The 20,733-nt window shown below is 35.0% G+C and overlaps 3 protein-coding genes across 6 annotated transcripts in view; 1 reads left to right on the top strand and 2 right to left on the bottom strand.

Moving 5' to 3' along the window:
- LOC138316146 (alanine--tRNA ligase, cytoplasmic-like) overlaps positions 1 to 9,824 on the bottom strand; it is a 62,278-nt gene extending 52,454 nt beyond the window's left edge. Inside the window, exons 1-4 of one of the 4 annotated variants that reach the window (XM_069257675.1) lie at positions 9,677 to 9,824; positions 6,339 to 6,515; positions 5,178 to 5,367; positions 388 to 536 (exon numbers count right to left, since the gene is read on the bottom strand). In XM_069257675.1, the coding sequence (XP_069113776.1) occupies positions 388 to 446 (59 nt within the window). In that variant the 5' untranslated portion in view covers positions 447 to 536; positions 5,178 to 5,367; positions 6,339 to 6,515; positions 9,677 to 9,824. Of the gene's footprint in view, positions 1 to 387; positions 537 to 5,177; positions 5,368 to 6,338; positions 6,516 to 9,204; positions 9,224 to 9,277; positions 9,297 to 9,402; positions 9,542 to 9,676 lie in introns of those variants that run through there. The other 3 variants (XM_069257676.1, XM_069257678.1, XM_069257677.1) reach the window with 3 other exon arrangements.
- Positions 462 to 6,482, bottom strand: LOC138316765 (alanine--tRNA ligase, cytoplasmic-like). Its single transcript, XM_069258422.1, has 3 exons — positions 6,322 to 6,482; positions 5,178 to 5,367; positions 462 to 536 (listed from the first exon to the last, which is right to left on the bottom strand). Exons 1-3 carry the CDS (start codon positions 6,480 to 6,482, stop codon positions 462 to 464), a joined length of 426 nt encoding a protein of 141 aa, XP_069114523.1.
- Positions 9,825 to 10,323: 499 nt separating the features above from the next.
- LOC138316145 (calcium-transporting ATPase type 2C member 1-like) overlaps positions 10,324 to 20,733 on the top strand; it is a 73,905-nt gene continuing 63,495 nt past the window's right edge. Inside the window, exons 1-4 of the mRNA XM_069257669.1 lie at positions 10,324 to 10,475; positions 18,023 to 18,335; positions 18,545 to 18,634; positions 19,171 to 19,206. Of these exons, the coding sequence (XP_069113770.1) occupies positions 18,150 to 18,335; positions 18,545 to 18,634; positions 19,171 to 19,206 (312 nt within the window). The 5' untranslated portion in view covers positions 10,324 to 10,475; positions 18,023 to 18,149. The remainder of the gene's footprint in view (positions 10,476 to 18,022; positions 18,336 to 18,544; positions 18,635 to 19,170; positions 19,207 to 20,733) is intronic.

Genomic DNA, 20,733 nt, shown 5'->3' with positions numbered 1-20,733 from the left:
AAATTAAATACATAATTAAAAGGTGTATTAAATTATGTGATATATTATATATTTAATAATTTCCTATTATTTGTGACTGTTTTTAGTACAACAAAACTGTCAAGACATGTCCCACATTATACATTGATACATGTATTTAATTGTTTCGAAAGGGGTGATTCAATTAAGAGACCAACTGTCATATGTGACCTATTTTTCAATCTCCTTTGGAAGGTCTCTTAAAACAATTTCGACTGTATTTCATAATTTTCCCAAATCTTGGGTTTGGCACTCCATTTTCCCAAATTCAAAGCCACGGGCCCCATTCCCAAAGTAGTGAGAAAAGGCTCTGTGGAGTATCATTTTCTAGATTAACAACCTCTCAGATTTCCATGTAATGAGGCCTACCCTAAATTTATCCATATGTCACGTGTATCATTGTCTGGAGCCAGTCCCCATCTTCTCATTACCACCAAAGTATGTTACACATACAGCCTATCCTTCGGCATTTTGATTCTGTCCACCAACAGTTCCCACGCCATCGCACAACATTCTTTCTGGAATGGTCAAAACAAAATAATTTTTAAACTAAAGCTGGAATTATCATGATAAAAAGTATCTTATTTCTTTGTTGTTTTTTTTTCCCCAAGACTGACATATTAAATGCCTATAAAATATATAATGATCTAATATGCTGTAAATTGCAGAACATACATGATTACTTCATAATAACTTTGCAAGAATGGGCTATACAAATTGTATTGAAATTAGGCCAGACTTAAAATAATGTTGGTTTGCCCTTTTCCGACCTGGAATTTTCAGAATCGGTCGGTAGGGTAGGAAAATTATTTTATTTTTATTTTGCAAAACTCAAACTTATATAGTTTTGACTCACTATAACCACAAATTGTCCAATCTTTGTCAAAAACTATAGATTTATCACTGGACACATCGTACATCAAACCCGAATTTCAAAAAAAATCACCATACGGTCTGAACGGGTGGACTTCTATCTTTGACCCTTGACCCCAAATATTCTGACATTCGACCATGTTAACAATCCGACTACCAAAACCTTTGAAGATCCATGGAATGATTCAAACTTTTAGCGTATTTGACGCAAATAAGACCCCCCACCTATTTTTCCAGTTTACTGGATGATGGAGTAATCAAAAAAAATATCACCCAAAATGACTTTGTATCAGAAATTCTTTTTGTTTGTTTTATCAGCATAGAAAAGTCACATAGTAAATAACTGTTTGTGTGCTTGTTATTTTTTGTCATTTAATTCAAGTTAATTCACTTGTGATTTAATTTAATTATCAATAACTACGAATTGTGGATAGTGCTCATATTTACTTGGAGGTTATTTTCAACAAAATACGCCGATATATGTTTCCATGAACACTTCATATTGGCATGGTCAACACGTTTTAGTGTTCGTACGGCTTGTCATTTTTTACATGAATCGGCAAAGATATTCGTCATTGATGCAGATCGTTTCTGCAGTCGTGGATTCTAACTCACTACAATAATTACCTAAAACATCTACTTAAGGCATTTACAGTTTCAAATATGTTTATTTGTGAACGTAACGTACCTGTAGAGTTTTACTCAAGTATATGATTTTACATAGGCTTGAGTAAACAATCTGTCTGAGAAAGTTTTATGGTGCCGGGCCCAGTTGGAGAAACCATGCTTTACTTTTCCGCCGCCATGTTTTGTTTACAGGCCTCAAAGTTGAGAGAAATTTACTCGCATATGCGAGTAAATTTTCCCAAAGGCGAGTTAAAATTAACGATATATCGCCAAACGGCGAGTAAAAAAATTCCTTAATATTTCCGGATTTATTTTGTGTTCGGTTTTTTTAGTAGTAACACATATCTAATCTGTGTCAGAAAAGCGCTTAAAAGCATAATCACTGTCTGCTGTAAAGCGTCTTGATGACCCTACCTCGTGTATCAGTAACAATATGGCGGCAAAAAGGCCGGGGCAATATCCCCCGTCTTGTTTTGGCTTTAAAAAGTCAAAAATAAACAGAGAACAATGGAAGATTTGACTCTGGATTCATGTGAAAAAAAATGGACTGAAGCCAATACATCGACAGGAAGCAAACGCTTTGAAATGGCTGAACAAATGTTGTGATTAAGACATGACAAAGGTATGATGTTTTGAAAGATGTGTGAATAGATTATTAATTGATCAATGGCCGGCAAAACAGACTTTGTGTCCAACTACTGATTGTTACGAAAGAGACAGACCCTTGTGTGACACAGAAAGACAGTAAGACATTCATGAAAATGTTATCGCTTCAAGTTCAAGCGAAAGTACAGTCGGACACAACTTTCAGACAACGCAAACATTGTGCTGCAAAAAACATTGCAAGATATGCACATAAAGTTCGTCAATGCATACATGTATAGAATCGCCAAGCCAGAACTAAATTCCAAGCCGCTGGTAGACATATGCAACGAAAAACGGACTATTGGAAGCGTTTACATAACTGCCTGAGGTATTAGGCCCAATTTATTCAATTTAAAATCAAATATGAGAAACCCTAATCAGTGCGATATGAGTTAGTAACTGAATAAATTCGAGATATATTGATAACTACTATACATTTATATATAAATTTACTTATATTACCGTATATAGAAATGTAAACAGATTGAAAAATGGTTTAAAACAAAAAGGAATCTGAAGTACAAAGGCTGTTTAGTGGGACATTGCAGTTGTTGAATAAAAAGAGTTTAAACCAACACAAAATTATATTTTTCATGTTTTTAATACTTGTACATGTGTATCTGCTTGCTCAATAGTGTAAGGTGTCTCAATAAAGCTCTTAACACATCAAATCAATATATGAAACTTATAAAGTTCTCTTGACAACATTCGGCGAGTAAAATTTAGAGGTCACTCGCCACTTGGCCAGTCATTCCCAAGTGCTACTTTGAGGCCTGGTTTACGCATTCAGTATAATATGATTAGCCGCAAAGTTTCATATTTTACTCTGGAAACAAAAATACTTGCTACGATGTTTTAATGCAGTTAATACTTGGATAAATATCTGAAATATTATCAAACTATCGTCGTATCAATAGCAATACCGATCAAATTCCCAAACATGACCCGGTGTGAAAATGTGAAAGTATGGCTTCAACCCGACGCCATTTTCCTTCACATGTGTGTACGATGTTACAAACAACTGCATCAGTGCATGTCGGCACGTTGAAGTTAAATCACGATCGTTTGCTCATTTGGCTGAGACAAATGTACGTAAATTTGAATTTGAATATTTTAAAATAAGGCGAAACAAAAATTTATACCGCATTTCATCGAAGGTTTTTACACGGCACTGGAAAGTACACGACAATAGAAAAAAATTTCACTAGAATATTTCAATAAAATTTTTTGAGTCGGGCCGATTTTCATGGGTCGGTCGTAGGAGGGCAAACAAACAATAATTTAATTTAGGCCTTACTGGTACTGAAATTCCCTACAATTCACCATAAAAAGGAATTCAAAGGACATGAAATTTTAAAACACCATGATAAAAAATTTGTTTACAGAAAATTCTTTTCATGAAAAGTTCCAATTTATGTAACATTGATATATATATTTCTATCACTTGTTCGTAAACATTTTACACACAAATAACTAGGATTATTATGTGTATATAAAATCTCTTTTTGGATAATGACTACATACTGTGTTTTATAATTGTTATCTTGAACAAGACATTCACTTTCCTTCTAACTGATCAGCATGAAGCAACAAGGTTATTATCTCCTTATCCAGTTCCTATATATCATAAAAAGATAGAAATAACAAGAGGCCCATGGGCCTTAACGGTCATCTGACTCATGGCACAAAACAACAAAGTCACAGTATAAAGTATTGGTTAACGATTAATATCAACAATACAAGGAACTCCTTAGTTAAATATGTAAGTTTTTTGAAATAGGTAAATGTCATTTGTTGAACAAACTTGGTAGCCCTTCATCCTTATATGGTTGTAACCCATTCAAGGATTAATATAAGAAGGAGTCAGATTTTAAAGCCAAATTTCAGCAAAGCTCCCATTTTGGACCTCCGCCGTACTATCCCAATGGGTCTTAGCTCGGTCCTTATAAAATATGACTGTCCTCACCTAAAGTTCCCCCTTCTGAATCAATTAAAACCCCTATAGATCAATTTTCATTGAGATCGGACACTGAAACCTTAAAACAGGAAGTGGGCCAGCGGCCATCTTGGAATATCAAAATCTTTACGAAAATGTTTGCATGTTGTTCGGCATCAATTAAAACCCCTATAGACCAATTTTGATTGAGATCGGAGACCAAAACCTGAAAACAGGAAGTGGGCCAGCTAAAAATAAGAAAATTTGCCCTTTTGGGACCTCACCCCTCAGCCCCTAGGGGTCGGACCAAGCTAATTTATATAAAATAAGATTGTCCTTCCCCAATGATGTTTTACACCAAATATAGTTGTAATCTATTCAAGGATGAAGGAGGAGTAGGATTTTGAAGCTAAAATTAAGAAAATTTGCCCCATTTAGGGGCCCATACTTAGCCTCCCCATATCCCCTAGGGGTTGGACCAGGCTAATTTTATATAAAATATGATTGTCCTTCCCCAATGATGTTTCAAACCAAATATGGATGAAATCCATCCAAGGATAAAGGAGGAGTAAGATATTTAATGCTAAAATTAAGAAAAATTTGCCCTTTTGGGGCCCACCCCTCAGCCTCTAGGGGTCAGAACCAGACTCATTTATATATAAAATATGATTGTCCTTCCCCAATGATGTTTCACACCAAATATGGATGAAATCCATTCAAGGATGAAGGAGGAGTAGGATATTTAAAGCTTAAATTAAGAAAATTTGCCCTTTTGGGGCCTCGCCCCTCTGCCCCTAGGGGTCGGAAGACCTATCTCATTTATATAAAATATGATTGTCCTTCCCCCCAAGGATGTTTCATATCAAATATGGATGTAATTCACTCAAGGTTTAGGAGGAGTAGGCTTTTGTATAAATAGTTTTAACGCACGACGCACGCGACGTCGACGCACGGCGGACGTCGGACGGCGCACGATGACGGACAAAACACAATGACAATAGGTCATCCTGACCTTTGGTCAGATGACCTAAAAATGTCTTATATTGTAGATATTAATTAATTCCAAATATCTCTTTACCTTGAAGTAGTCATCAAATGACCAATTCCCCAACATCTCAAAGAAGGTGTGATGGTACACATCCTTGCCGACATCATCTAAGTCATTGTGCTTTCCTCCAGCACGAATACACTTCTGAGAATTTACCACCCGTTTATATTTGGCCATATCACTGTTTTGGGTCAACAGTACCCAAAAATATTGGTTTAAACTGAAATATAAAATAAAGAAAAAAATATTGAAACAACAAACTGATAGAAAGAATCCATCCATACTACTACTACTACCATTTAAGTCTTACAATGTTTTGCATCATGCACCTTGTTTGTTTGTTTTTTTAATTATTTTGTTAGCATTTACATTTTCTGAATAAAATTGTTAAACACTCTGAATGTACATGAATAGATTTCAATTTGGATACATTTCAGTGTTTGTTAATTTTGATAATGTGTATGATCAGTTGTAACACCAAGCGTAGCCATGCAAGTGTACATGTATAAAAGTTACCAACATCATTCATACGCAAGATTGATTCCCTATTATTTACTAGTGGGAGTTCTTTACAGTGAATCTTGAAAACTATATGGTATTCATTTAATCATTATTTAAGGAGTAGATGTTTATTTTGTTACATAAAATTTACACGGGCTCCATTATCATTATACCCTCATAATTAACCTCAACAAAATAAACATCGATCTATTCCTTATATTTACAGTTTTTCAAGTAAATGGATATTATTAATTCCCGCGGCAGTTGCATATTTTTTTTTATTTAAATACACATATTTTTTCTCTCTCTTCATCGTCAACGAATTCGATTGAACAGCTGATTGGAATCGACTCATTCATATGTTCCCACCAAAAGTGGGGTCATGATCCCACATTGCTACGCCATCGACTATTCACGTAACAATACAATCATCGCGCGTGTTGTGCTAACATTATGCACTGATAATGATAATATTTATATAAAGCATGGTTATTGGTCAGTGCAAACTGTAAATATTTGGTTATAGATATAAATCTACTAAATTATGGTGTAGTCATTTTTTGATTTGGTTATAGATTATATTGATTCATTCAAAGAATTGCACAAATTCAAAGGGGTTGAAGTTTTTAAGAATATCCTGATTGAGTCACTTAATGTTCAAATTAAATCATACTGTTTATATATATTCACCTGGTTCATGCCTGCATTGGCAAACAGCAGTGTGGGGTCATCCAGTGGGATGGTAGAGGAGGAATGAACATAAAGATGATCTTGTTCTTTAAAGTAATCGATGAATATCTGGCGCACCTGTTTACCAGTTAACGAGGCGTCCATTTTGACTCCTCCTCAGTAAGTGTGAGCGATACTCTAAAACAAGACAATCAGTGAAAAATTAATAATAATGATTATATATATATACACCTTATATATAAATGATATCAATTTACACATTTTTCAAATTACTGTGGAAATTTGCATCTAGTTTCATATACAATGAGATCTAGAGGATTGATACATGCATGGTGACAAACAATCGACCCAGTCCAGTCATACTCCTCCATCTTAACTGTTATTTCAATGTCTTAATAAAACTGTCCTCATCTTAGACAAACAAGGTTTATTCTGCTAGACCCTCATTGTAATTGGATGGCAATTTTCGAAAGAGGATGGAGAATTTTTAACGTAGCAGCCAGATACTAGGTGTTTGAACCAGAAACAACTGAAAATCAGACCACGACATAGTTTACACCGAAATTGACGTCCGACTAAAAAAGATCAGAAGACCACCTAGAGACATCCTCATCTACAATAAAGCCAACTGGGACAACATAAAGACTGACCTTGAACAATTAAATACACAACTGGACGAACGATCAAACGACAACATAGAGGAGATCTGGCACTCCTTCAAAACAACACTAAACAAATCCATAGACAAAAACATACCCACCAAGCACATCAAACACAAATCCAAACTCCCTTGGATAACCCGCCCCATTCGCCAACTCATAAACAAATCCAAACGCTTACACAAACAGCATAAATCCAAACCAGAAATCAAACATAAATATAAAGCAACAAAATCAGAACTACAAAAACAAACCAGAAACGCATACCTCAACTACCTAGAAAAAATGATAACAGACATACCAATAGACGAACCTCGATCCTCACACCCTAACAAAAAACACAATCCCAAAAAACTTTTCTCGTACATAAAAACAACTAAGAAAGAGAACTCTGACATCACAGCCCTACGGAAAGACGGACATCTATTGACGGACACAACTGACAAAGCCAACATCTTAAACCAACAATTCCAGTCTGCTTTCACACAAGAACAGAATACAACCATACCTGACAAAGGACCTTCACCACACCCAATTATGCCAGACATCCACATAACACAACAGGGCATACACAAACTACTGAACAATATAAACCCGCATAAAGCAACTGGCCCCGACAACATCCATGGCAGAATATTGAAAGAACTCAAAGACATCACAGCTCCAATCCTTACAAAAATATTTACATGCTCACTCACCACAGGAACACTTCCCCACGACTGGAAACACGCAAATGTCAATCCCATTTACAAAAAAGGCGACAAATACAATCCCGCAAACTACAGACCAATATCACTCACATGCATCACATGCAAATTAATGGAACATATAATCACCAGCGCCACCATGTCACATCTGGAAAACAACAACATACTTTACGACAAACAACACGGCTTTAGACCTTCCAGATCGTGCGAAACCCAACTGGCCACGTTCATACACGACCTCACACAAAACCACAACAACAACACGCAGACAGACATCATAATCATGGACTTTGCAAAAGCCTTTGACAAAGTACCACACAAACGCCTTCAGTACAAACTCAAATACTACGGCATCACAGGTAACACACATGCATGGATAACAGATTTTCTTTCACATCGCACCCAGACAGTAATACTTGCGGGCAAACACTCACACAAAATACCAGTAACATCCGGAGTCCCTCAAGGAACCTGTCTGGGCCCCATACTTTTCTTAATATATATCAACGACCTACATGAATACATAAAACACAGCACCCTTAGACTTTTCGCAGACGATAGTATCATTTACAAGACCATACACAAACAAGAAGACACACAGAAACTACAACACGACCTTGACAATGCAGGACAATGGGAACACGACTGGCTAATGCAATTTCACCCCGACAAGTGCAACGTCATCTCCACTACCACCAAACGCAACAAAATCCACCACAACTACACTCTCCATAACCACTCACTTGAACACGTCAAACACAGTAAATACTTAGGCCTCACACTGCAAAACAACCTCCAATGGGACAAACACATAAACAACATCACCGCAAATGCAAACAGAACACTAGGTTTCCTAAAACGAAACCTCACAATCAATTCACCACACATTAAAGAACACGCATATAAAGCACTTGTTAGACCCAAACTTGAGTACTGCTCCTCTATCTGGGACCCACACAATACTGGCCAAATACAACAAATAGAAAAAACTCAACGCAGAGCAGCAAGATATGTACAAAACAGGTATCATAACACTTCTTCAGTCTCAGACATGTTATACACACTCCAATGGCCAACACTACAAACACGCCGTCTACAATCACGACTCATCCTCCTATATAAAATCACACACCATCTCGTTGCCATCAACCCAGAACAATACCTAACACCTGTAGACACCCGCACTAGACACACACATCCCTATGCATACAGACACATCGCCGCCACAAAGGATACATTTAAGTACTCCTTTTTCCCACACACCATCACATACTGGAATCTCCTCCCTGTGGCAACAGTACAAAACACTACACTGGAGGGCTTCAAGGCAAACATAAACAACGTAGCCCTTGAAGCCCCCACTCACAAATAAACACCTCATTTTTTATCATGATTTTAACCTATCTACTTTTATCTATTCCAGCACCAGAAAAAAAAAAAAAAAAAAAAAAAGCACTGTATATAACCCCTTCCCCCCACGCCACTGAGCCAATCACTCACCTAAAATCGTCACTATTGACGGCTGGTGACAAACCAAAGAAGAAGAAGAAAACAAGCTGGATGCTTGAGTTACCTGAAGCTTATTTTCTCACTCCTTTCTCGAGGTTTTCGCTCTTAACTTATACTTTAGAATACACAATCCAGTGCACATTACTGATACTACAATCTAATTTCTATATATAAAACACAAGAAACAACCTTTAAGTGTTCAATAACAACTTGGTTTGACGACGGCTAGTTACACAGTGGTTGTATCTGAAATGGTGTAACTTAGGCCTAGTAAGCAATGAATCGGCGACATCCGATCGCGAGCGCGAGACCACATCAACACAAAATCTCACAGGATGATGCAACTTGACACATATACATGAAAATATTTCAAACGTGAAACCACATATAGATACCATTAAACTTTTTGTAAGTCAGATAAAATCACATATGCTTCAAAAGATAGATTACACCTTCAACTTACAGCAAAAAAAGTTTTTCCAAGTTCCCGGCGGGACAGCTGTTCAACGTGCTTCGTGTGTTACTGCAAATTTGGACACGGAAGTTTTTGTTCCATTTCCGGAATACTCACCTGTTGTAGATATTTCTTTAAATGCTTGGTTTATGTAAAAAAAATCATGCCAAATGTGAAATTCAGTTCATTCCGTTTTATAAAATTCATTTAGTCTTTTATTCTAATTTTAAGTGATAATACGGAATTTAATCAACTCAATTATTATAATATATATTTTATTTTGTGAAGTATCAATGCTAAATAGCAAGGCGTCAGTCATTTTAATAGGCCCCTTTCTATGCATCAGATTCTTGGTGATATAGTACGAAATTTAATATGAATTTAATCAACTCAATTATATGGGGTCCCTTTTCACCAGACACCTAATATATATTTTATTTTGTGAAGTATCAATGCTAAATAGCAAGGCGTTCAGTCAATTTTATCTAGGTGCCTTATTTTTGTTTATATCTAAACTGTGGAGGAAAAAATATAGGCCTTCTGTCAGTACAGTTTATGAGAAAATATTAAAATAAAAAAAAAAAACAAATATAAACTGAGAGAGTAGGCTCCCTTTCTCTAGTGCATCAGATTCTTGTGAAGGTTTGATTAGAAAGTATTTTTCATTCCGGTGAAAAGCATTACATCGACATTTTAAATGAAATGTGTTGTCAAAAGTCAAAAGCTGTCATGATCAAAGTTAAGACAGTATTTAAATGTGTCTGGGTAACCTGCGATTAATCATTTTGGCATTTCATATATAATTTTAGTGAGTATTTTCTGTAATAACAGTTCATATTCAGATAAGTATATTATAATATTTAGCTAAGTTCACTTTTTGACAGTCACATTGCCCTGTTAGGACGTGGATGGAGACTGTTTATTAGCATAAATGACAGGTGTTGCCTGTTGGGACTATTTGGTTGGTGGTTATGGACACTGGACGAGGGGATTTTTAAAATTTCCATTGGTGAAATGTACGATGGCCGATAAGAGCCTGGCAAAAAGATATGAAAAAACTGTAACGCTTTTTATCATGGTACAATTTTTTCACATCTTTTTGTACCATGATATGGTAAAAAAAACTTGTGAAAGTGCGTTACAGAAAAATTATAAACATCTCTGGAAAATTCAGATTACATTCACATGTTTATGTACCAATAGCCGAAAATAGCCGTCGAAAATATGTCAAAGCTAATTCCTTTTCACATGTTTTTGTACCACTGATGGTACAAAAAGATGTGAAAGCATGGTACATAAAGATGGGAAACGACTTACCTTTCACATTTTTCTGTACCATCAGTGGTACAAAAACATGTGAAAGCGTGGTACAAAAACATATGAAAGGGTCTGAGCTTTCATATCTTTTTTCCCATCAGTTGTACAAAAACATGTGAAACCGTGATACACAAAGATGTGAAAGGAGCATTGGAATGTTGTTATCAAACACCATGACCTGACCTGACCCGGAACAGCAAGATATGATTAGGGCGTCACAACAAGCATAAAATGTTGTTTTAGCACTTCTGAGGGAAAACAGAAACGAAAACTATTCTGCTATTTTTCGGATGTAACTTGGGGCCTAGAAATGGTAAATAGAACCTGTATGATGTGGGCATTCTTATAATGTAGACAAATAAATGAAACATGGTTGCCACAGTTATCGTATTTGTCTAATTGTTTTATGGTGTTTTCCATGAAGGCGTATGCAATCTAAGTGTTGACAGCTTTATCAGGAAGCCATTTGTCAAACTCAGTAACCTTTGAGTCTCTCGTCTTTTACATGTTTCTGTGCCATGGCTGTTTTCGGTCGTTCTTTTGGTACAGAAAGATAAAAAAGTGACTGCTCACATAAATACTGCTTTCACATCTTTGTGTACTATGCTTTCATATGTTTTTGTACCATTCATGGTACACAAACATGTGAAAAATTGTACCATGATAAAAAGCGTGACAGTTTTTTGGTGAGGGTCACCTCGCCATTGTGATCGTGGTTGCAAAATTATCTTTCAGTCAATTTCCTCAATATGATTGGCTTAGATATTGCTCGCAGATACTATCGCTCCTAGCGGCAGTGTATTCAACAACTTTGATTTTACCGGGAATTTTAAATAGCAAATTTTGAATATGAAAGTTACTGAAATAAGCGTATCTGTAACGTTGAAATAGGAGTAGTATATTACGGCTTTCATATCCTTACTATATACACTATCCAAAAGATCTTCTGTTTGAAAATTTTCACCTCAATTGTTTACACAGTATCTTAGACTTTTCGTTCCCAAAATGGTGTTTACAATGAATGAAGACGTTTCGTCCCAAAAATGCTTCGCTCCGAAGCTGGTTCCCTCCCAGACGTTTACTCCCTATTATTGACAGTTATCCCGCAATGGAAAAAAATGAAATAAATATTTCACCTCGAACATCAAAATTGATACCATAATGAATTTTGTAATTTGAATCAAATTTGTCTCGGAGCAAATACATTTCATGGCGAAATGGAGATGCATTTATCACGGCTGCATTATGGGCCTTCATCCGGAACTCCTCGGGGAATAGATTCTCCCGATAATACCCGATGAGTTCAGGATGACATGGACGTAAAACTACAATGGAAGAAAGACAACTCTAACAAAATTTTGGACAAACTTGGTCTACTGATAAAATAGCACTGGACAGACCGTGAACATTTTGTAAATGTCCAAGGTGGTGTAATCTTAAAACTAACGGCAGTTAATAAGGTATGAATATTTACAACACCCATAATTATCGATAATTTTATAATTAGCACATGTATAAATATCAGATTATATCTATATACTAAAGCACGTTCAGAGATTACCACTAAACCATACTTTTAAAACATTTTAGTTATTTTCACCACAGGAGCTTGACGTTCTGATCATATACATACAGCATATTCATTAAACTAGGTAATACAAAGTAAATTTTTGGCCGAATGACATAAATCATATATGGAACGTTCATATAACTTGAAGTGATATTTTTTGGACTACTAGATCGACAAAAATGCTGATTTCTTTTTCATAATTCTTCCGTAAAACGGCACTTAAAAAGCTGTTTCAATCTGTAACAAATGTAGAGAAAACAGTTAATTTTTTAGCAATTATCCTGAGTTATATTTTACCAACAAGCATCAGAGATTGGCAATTTAAAACTTACATAAACTTATTCCCGACTCTCACTTGCAATGAGTGATCACTCGAGCGGAACTAATCTCTACCACCAGGCACAGTCTTACAAATGCAATCGCACAAAAGCCCACATGATCACTGTTTTTAGTGGGATTACATCTTAGGGTGTGAACAATGTTAGTTTTTCAACTTTTTACTCAACAAAATAGACTTTACACTTTTCATGATCAGCACCATCATTTTCTGTATAACTTCTTAATTTACCACTATGCCCATGCATACGTGTGTATATTTATACTTCTTTGTGCACATTATTTAACAATTGCTATATTACAATCAATTTATGAAGGACAAAACTCTTACATATGTAAGAACAGGAGGACTGAAGAACAGCGGGAATTAAACTTCAATAATATTTCCTCTATGCTGGTATTGCTATTTATGATTAAAATGTTGAATTATATGATATTAGCCTTTTCAGTAATTACTCTGTTAATACATTTATTGTTTCCTTATGTTTTACAGAATGTCAGCATGCATGTATCATTTCAACTGGAAACTGTCTAGGAGAAGAATTGTGTGATCAAAAAGAAATAATTTTCAACTGTGGAAGCTTAATATATTGTAATCATTTTCAATCCGAAAATAATTACTATCATCATCTTCAAATTCCTTATTGTGAATTTAACTGTACAGTAATATGATTTAAGCATATACCTGATATTTGTTTATATTCTATGACATGTACATGCTTCAAATGAAATGAATAAATAAAAGATTATTTAAATTAAAAACACAATATGACATTAGCTGTTTATATTTTTTGTCAAAAACATATTAAGCTTATCGTTCATAACACACTAATCATCACCTTTGAGACAATTTAGTGAAAATCAATTAAACATTAATTTGTATAACACAGATCGTCTTATGTTTTCCCCCGCCTTGACTATCAATGTTCCCTGATCACTCTGAAAGTATTGATTTTACCTTTTTTTTTCGGTCACCACATGAACTGCCTTTAAATCAATCACACCAATGAGACATACATTTACTGCATTCATTATAACACTGTAAGGCAATTCTGCAAGATCAGCGAACATTGTTGATTTACCTTGAATATCTACATGCACAGTATGGTACCATATGTAACAGGAGAGGAGAAAATGTAGCGGCAAGACCGAGCTGAGTGCTCTACCGACTGAACTACCTGGTCATCGATAATCGACCCAGTCCAGTCCCGCTACACTCCTCCCTCCTTTTTTAGCTCGCCTATTCAAAGAATAGGAGGAGCTAATGTTGTCACCACGGCGTCGGCGTCGGCGTCAGCGTTGGCGTCCCATTTCACGTTAAAGTTTTTGAGCAAGTTTCTGTTTCGTCAATTGTTTAAGCTTAAGTCATCATAAATGTTTATGATTTTATTTTCCTAATGTGTATGGATGCTGAACGTGATAATACAACCAATTTGGGGCCCTTTAGGGTTTTTTTTTTTAGTCTGTTTATTTGTCATATTTCCATGTTAAAGTTTTTGAGCAAGTTTCTATTTTGTCTATTGTTTAAGCTTAAGTCATCATAAATGTTTATGATTTTATTTTCCTAATGTGTATGGATGCTGAACGTGATAATACAACCAATTTGGGGCCCTTTAGGGGGTTTTTGAGTCTGTTAATTTGTCATATTTCCATGTTTAAATAGTTGGGTGCCAATTCTGTAACAGGAGAGAAGAAAATGTAGCTCTTCTGTTACAGAATTTTTTTGATGCACAAAATATACTGATAGTAGATTTTTGAAGCATTTTCAGCCCTAAAATGTACCTGCGCAAATTATACCAGTTTTTACGGTATATGATATTGGAATGTATCCCAAACTTTTTATCATATTATGTATTTGCCAATAACACTGTCATTATATCAGAAATATCTGATGGTCTTTATAGGGCTGTAACAAGTATCCGAGTACTCGAGTATTCACGAATTATTGAGAAAAAATAGGATACGGATATTCGTTACCCTGATATTTGTGGATCGCGATCTTTCAAAAGCAAAAAATAATACCTTCTTTAATGCTGTCATAGCTCAAAAATGTGAAGGAATGTACACTAAAATCTGAATATCATCGATGTTTTCACTTTGAAGTAGACCGGAAGTACACAAGAGCTGCGTGAAGTAAAGCTAGCAACATGTTATTTTCGTATCCACGCTTCGATGCAGTGTTGTGAATTCTTCATAAAATAATAATGATAAAACATAATTATTGAATTCTAGAGATGTAAAAGATGATAATTGATTTCGTTTTCATTACGGGTCGGAAATATGTAAAAATACGAATATATTACATTAGGCTACTGAGTATGTAGATGTGAACCCCATGTCAAAAATGAAAGGTAGGCTAATTATGAGTCCAAATCATAAATCACTTGATTAAAAATAAAAAAAACTATAGGCCTAGAACCAAATTAAATTGTAACTGCTCTTACAGATTTAAACATTTTTTTCTTAGTCTCAATGTTTATTCTGTATTTGACCAAAATAAAAGTAACAGTGAAAATATTTTCATATGGTTATTTATGCCTTACCATGATGATTTCATGCCGTAATTGATGTGCAGTAGTATTTTTGAGATGACGTCATTTCAAAATTCAAATGATTTGATTTTTTTTACAGTTGCAGTGACTAAATCCTGCTGCACTTCACCTGTAACTCTATTGCTTAATGATAAGGAATGTAAAACTGCTAAAATGGTTTTATTATCAATCAAACATTTATCAATATATAAGAGCATTATTGATTTATCAATAAAAACAGTTTCGACTTCAAATGAATCTTTTGCTTGTATCTAACTGGTGATTCGTGGTCCGATCTGTGAATCGTCAACCTCGAATCGTGGATCGGATCGGATCGCCACATGTTAGACAATCCACAGCCCTAGATCATCTACAACAAATTTTACATGAATTTTAACAAATACATGTGTTGCATAACATGGAAATTAGAACTTAATATCAGAAAGATAAAAATTGTGATATTCTCAAGACGTAAATCGGTACAACAACACCAGTTGATGTTATGGAATACAGAATTAGATAATTTATAAGAATTGTTTACATATCTAGGTACAGAAAATAATGTTAATGGTAGCGGTTTTAAAGAAAGGGAAAAAACTGCTGAACAAACAATTAAATCGGTGTTTGCAGCTATTTATAAGAAATAAAGGAATGTATCTCTTCCTGTTCATCTTAAACTGAAAATATTTGATTCACTTGTAATGACAGTTTTATTATACTCATCAGAGGTATGGGGATTTGAAAATAAAAAATGTTGTAGAAAAATTCATTTGTAATTTTGTAAAACAATCCTAAAGTTAAGAAAGTGTACAAACAATTTCATGGTCTGTGGTGAGCTAACAAGTTATTCGGTTTGAATTGAAGTTCGGATACAATGTATATTAACCAACTTACTGTTTTACAAAAGAATAATTACAAAACTTGTTAAAAGTAGACCAATTAACCAATTTATTAAAAAATCACTTGGTGAAAATATATTGATAAGTCTTCTAGAGGACAGAAATATTCTATATTTAAGACATTTTGGCATAGAAAAGTATGCCTCTTGTCTTTCTCTGCTGCAAAACAATACTTGTTAACTGATACCGTGGTCCCAGGAACTTGATGACAATAGTCATTAAGAATGGATATTTTCATTAACATCAAATTAACAAGGAAAATGCTAAAGGTGTTATAAAATCATTTGGCATATAACATCATAGGAAATATTAGAATGGGCTTCCAAGATTTTAGTATGTGTCTCTTATTTTACACCTTGGTGTCCCAGGAATCCTCAAAAGTCCAAACTGGAAGGAACACCAGCCAAATTTATTTCTTATTGTATAAAACTACAGTAGTATTGACCTTAGAAATATATTCCTTCTATCATCGAGACCGAGCCATTTAGTACTTTCAGTACTTTGATTCATATCTTTTCGCCAGGCTCCTGTCGGCCATCGTAGAAATGTGTATATGAACCATTCACATCATGGGAAGAGCAAAGCTCTACTTGTGTATTTTTTTCTCAAGAAAAAAACAGTTTTGAAAAAGAGAAAGGACGTACAGTAACGAGCCAAAAGTTTTCGTAATTTTTATTTCTCCCTATATATTCTATGTATTTTTACATTTTTTCTTTGATTTTTCCTGATCTCGTCTATTGGCGGATTTTAATCAAATTTGGCATACTTTGTTTTTACCAAAATGGCAACAAAAAAGTTTTGTGTGGAAATGAAATACGGTTTTCTCAAAAAGTGCATGAAGGAAAATTATGTAAATATTATTAGCTGAAAGTGTAGATAATTTTCTACAAGTGTGTCAAATTTGATTAAAATCCGCGCCTAGATGAGATCAGGAAAAATCTAAGAAAAAATTTAAAAATACATAGAATATATAGGGAAAAAATAAAAATTACGAAGACTTTAGGCACACAACTATACTTTAAAGTAGAAGTATGCTAGTAAGTGATTTAATAATAGTCTAGCATAATAAAACTTTCAGTTTAAACAGAATTTAAAGATTCAGATTTGGATGTTGATTTTCTGTGTCCATGCATGCAGTGCCAGGGGCCTGGGGTTCCGCGTATGCGAATCCCATGATTTTGTGCCATTTGTTGCAGTGAATGTGATATCGTGACTCCTTGTGCTCATCTTCACTTGGTGGATATTTTGAATGCATTCCATAGCGTTTAATTTTCAAATGTGTTATTATTATTATTATTTAGAAAGCAATGTCAGGGTCAGCTACTGTGCAAATTATTTTTTTGCCAATCTGTTGCTTGACACTTCAAAATTGACTATAAATTTTTTATTGTCATGCCAATCTGTTGCTTGACACTTCAAAACTGACTTTGAACTTTTCATTGTCAAAACCCAACTTTAGATTTAAAAACTGGTATACTGATCGATAAAACTATTTCATAGTTTAATTATTGAGCATTCACAGGGTGTTCAGTGTATAATATATGACAATAAAAATAATAATGTTTTAGATATAAGATCAAGAAAATGATTAAGATTGTAAGCAAATTCCTGAAAAAAGAAATTTCTGTGCAAAATTTTGTTTATAACTGAGACTCTGAGTGTTTAATAATTGTGTATCTGGTATATCTTTTCCTCCTTTCAGATATGATACACTACTGCAGTCATGTGATGGCGTTGTAAATTCTCACTCAATAACAGATATATACTATTATCATTTTACAAGAACATCAGATATAACAGTATAGGAAGCTGTTAGTCTCTGCTTTGGAATGATGTCAACAATATGTTCCCAAGAAGCTTGTCAGCTTTCTGTGGCAGAGGCGGAAAGCCTCTTAAGGACAGATTCCAGCATGGGTCTCGAGCAGGAAGAAGCCAATCGCCGTAGAGCAGTGCATGGCTACAATGAATTTGATATCACAAAAGAAGAACCCTTGTGGAAAAAATATCTTGGCCAGGTAAACTATATTAAAATGTAAATCACTTTATGCATTTTAGCAATATCAGTTCATTTTTCCAAAAAGTAAGTAGAAGAGAAGAAAGCATTAAGAATATTATGGTATTCACTATTGATAGTAATATTATACATAAAAATTCTCTCTAAAATGAAATGTATTGTATTTTGGTGTTATTGCATATTATGCTACACATATGAATTTATTTGTAGTTTAATGATCCTCTGATCCTTCTGCTCCTCGCATCAGCATTTATCAGCATTTTTATGAAGCAGTTTGACGATGCTATCAGCATTACTGTGGTAAGTCTGAAAGAGTTCCAGGACAGAGATTTACTTCAAAGCATTTATTATATGGAACAAACTTTATCGCTTATTGCCATGATATATCAAAACTAAAAACAATATCCATCTAATGAAGTATAGATTCTAGCGTTACTGACTGCCTTTTATAGACAAGTTTCTAAACTTAGTATAGAGAGGGAAGATTTAAAAAATGATAAATATATATTAATTAGCATTATATTTGTGGTATGTTTATCATAAGCTGACTGAAATCATGTGTTTTTAGTAATGTAAAAGTAATATCCATTAATATTTGTTTAAAAATATTAAAAGTAGTGTATATTAAGTAAAATGAATTTTACTTGTGTAAAATTAATATGTATTAATAGTAGTATAAAAGTAATCTTTAGACTTTAGTTAGTCAAACAACTTATACTGATAATACATACTAGCGTCCATTATATATTTCTAGTTCTACCTGCATATTAAATGTATTATATTTTTATTGCGTAGCTTGACACCAAGGATTTTAATGCCTTGTTATGTTTTTTCAGGCAATAATTATCGTGGTGACAGTTGCATTTGTACAGGTTAGTATATACATATGAGTAACAGGTGTATTGGTAATAAAAAAACATATGATTTATTCACGAAACATCTCTATAATATCTTATAATGTGTACTGCCAATGTATATACATGTATTACAGATTTAAAGAAGATTCTAGGTCACCTGAGACAAAGTCTCAAGTGACCTATTATAGTCACTTTTTGTTCGTCGTCATCCATCGTATATCCGTAAACAATTTACACTTCTCCAATGCTCTTCAATGATATAAAGTCAAATTTATAAAATTCACTGACTGACTACAAGGGCCTGATGGACCAATATATAGTGTTTATATGTCTTTGTTTCATTCTGTATCAAACTCAGGTGACTGTTAAGGCCCATGGGCCTCTTGTTCTATTTTTAGCTCACCTGGTCCGAAGGACCGAGGTGAGCTTATGGGATAACGCAGCGTCCGGCGTCCGTCTTCCGGCGTCTGTCGTCCGTCAACAATCGACTTCTTCTCCATAACCGCTGGTCGGATTTCAACAAAATTTGACTGGTAGCATCCTTATGGGCTACTACTATAAATTGTACAAATGATGGGGCTGACCCCCCAGGGGCCTGAGTGGCGGGGCCAAAAGGGGTCAGTTTGGCTATTTCCATATAAACGACTTCTTCTCTGAAACCAAGCATGGGATAGCACCCATAATGCTATGGTAGCATCCTTATAGGGTGGGGATTCAAAATTGTGCAAATGATGGGGCTGATCCCCCGGGGGCCTGAGGGGCGGGTCAAAAGGGGCCAATTTGGCTATTTCCATATAAATGACTTCTTCTCTGAAACCAAGCATGGGATAGCTCCCATAATGCAATGGTAGCATCCTTATAGGGTGGGGATTCAAATTGTGCAAATGATAGGGCTGACCCCCTGGGGGCCTGAGGGGAGGGGTCAAAAGGGTTCAATTAGGCTATTTCCATATAAATGACACTCTCTGCAACTAAGCATGGTATAGCACCCATTATGCAATGGTAGCATCCTTATATGGTGGGGATTCCAAATTGTGCTAATGATGGGGCTGACCTCCCGGGGCCTGAGGAGCGGGGTCAAAAATGGTCAATTTCCATATAAATGACTTTTTCTCTGCAACTTAACATGGGATTATGCTCATAATGCAATGGTTACATCCTTATAGGGTTTGGATTCAAAAGTTTGCAAATGATGAGGCTGACCCCCCCGGGGGCCTGAAGGGTGGGGTCAAAAGGGGTCAATTTAGCTATTTCTATGTAAACAACTTCTTCTCTGCAACTAAGCATGGAAGAGCACTCATAATGCAATGGTAGCATCCTTATAGGGTTGGGATTTGAAATTGTACAAATGATAGGGCTGACACCCCCGGGCCTTAGACGGCAATAGATGCGGGGTCAAAAAGGTCAATTAGGCTAATATTTTCATATAAATTACTTTGTCTCTGAACCAATGTATTGGATAGCATATTTGTATGGTATAAATAGCATCATTGTATGGTTGTGATTCAAAATTAAACTTTGGGAGTCAATTTTGCTTATTTT

Source organism: Argopecten irradians, chromosome 2 (assembly GCF_041381155.1).
Source record: "Argopecten irradians isolate NY chromosome 2, Ai_NY, whole genome shotgun sequence".
Taxonomy (NCBI): Eukaryota; Metazoa; Mollusca; class Bivalvia; order Pectinida; family Pectinidae; genus Argopecten; species Argopecten irradians.
The sequence above is the reverse complement of the archived record's forward strand: the minus strand, read 5'-3'. Positions and strand labels throughout refer to the sequence as shown.

What these genes read in the sequence shown, in the direction of transcription:
- LOC138316765 (XM_069258422.1), bottom strand. Translation starts at nt 6,482, where the DNA reads ATGGACGCCTCGTTAACTGGTAAACAGGTGCGCCAGATATTCATCGAT. An exon ending in CAGGTGAATATATATAAACA is followed by an intron (nt 5,368 to 6,321) that starts GTATGATTTAAT and finishes TTTATATTTCAG; the next exon opens with TTTAAACCAATATTTTTGGG. An exon ending in CATTTGATGACTACTTCAAG is followed by an intron (nt 537 to 5,177) that starts GTAAAGAGATAT and finishes TGACCATTCCAG; the next exon opens with AAAGAATGTTGTGCGATGGC.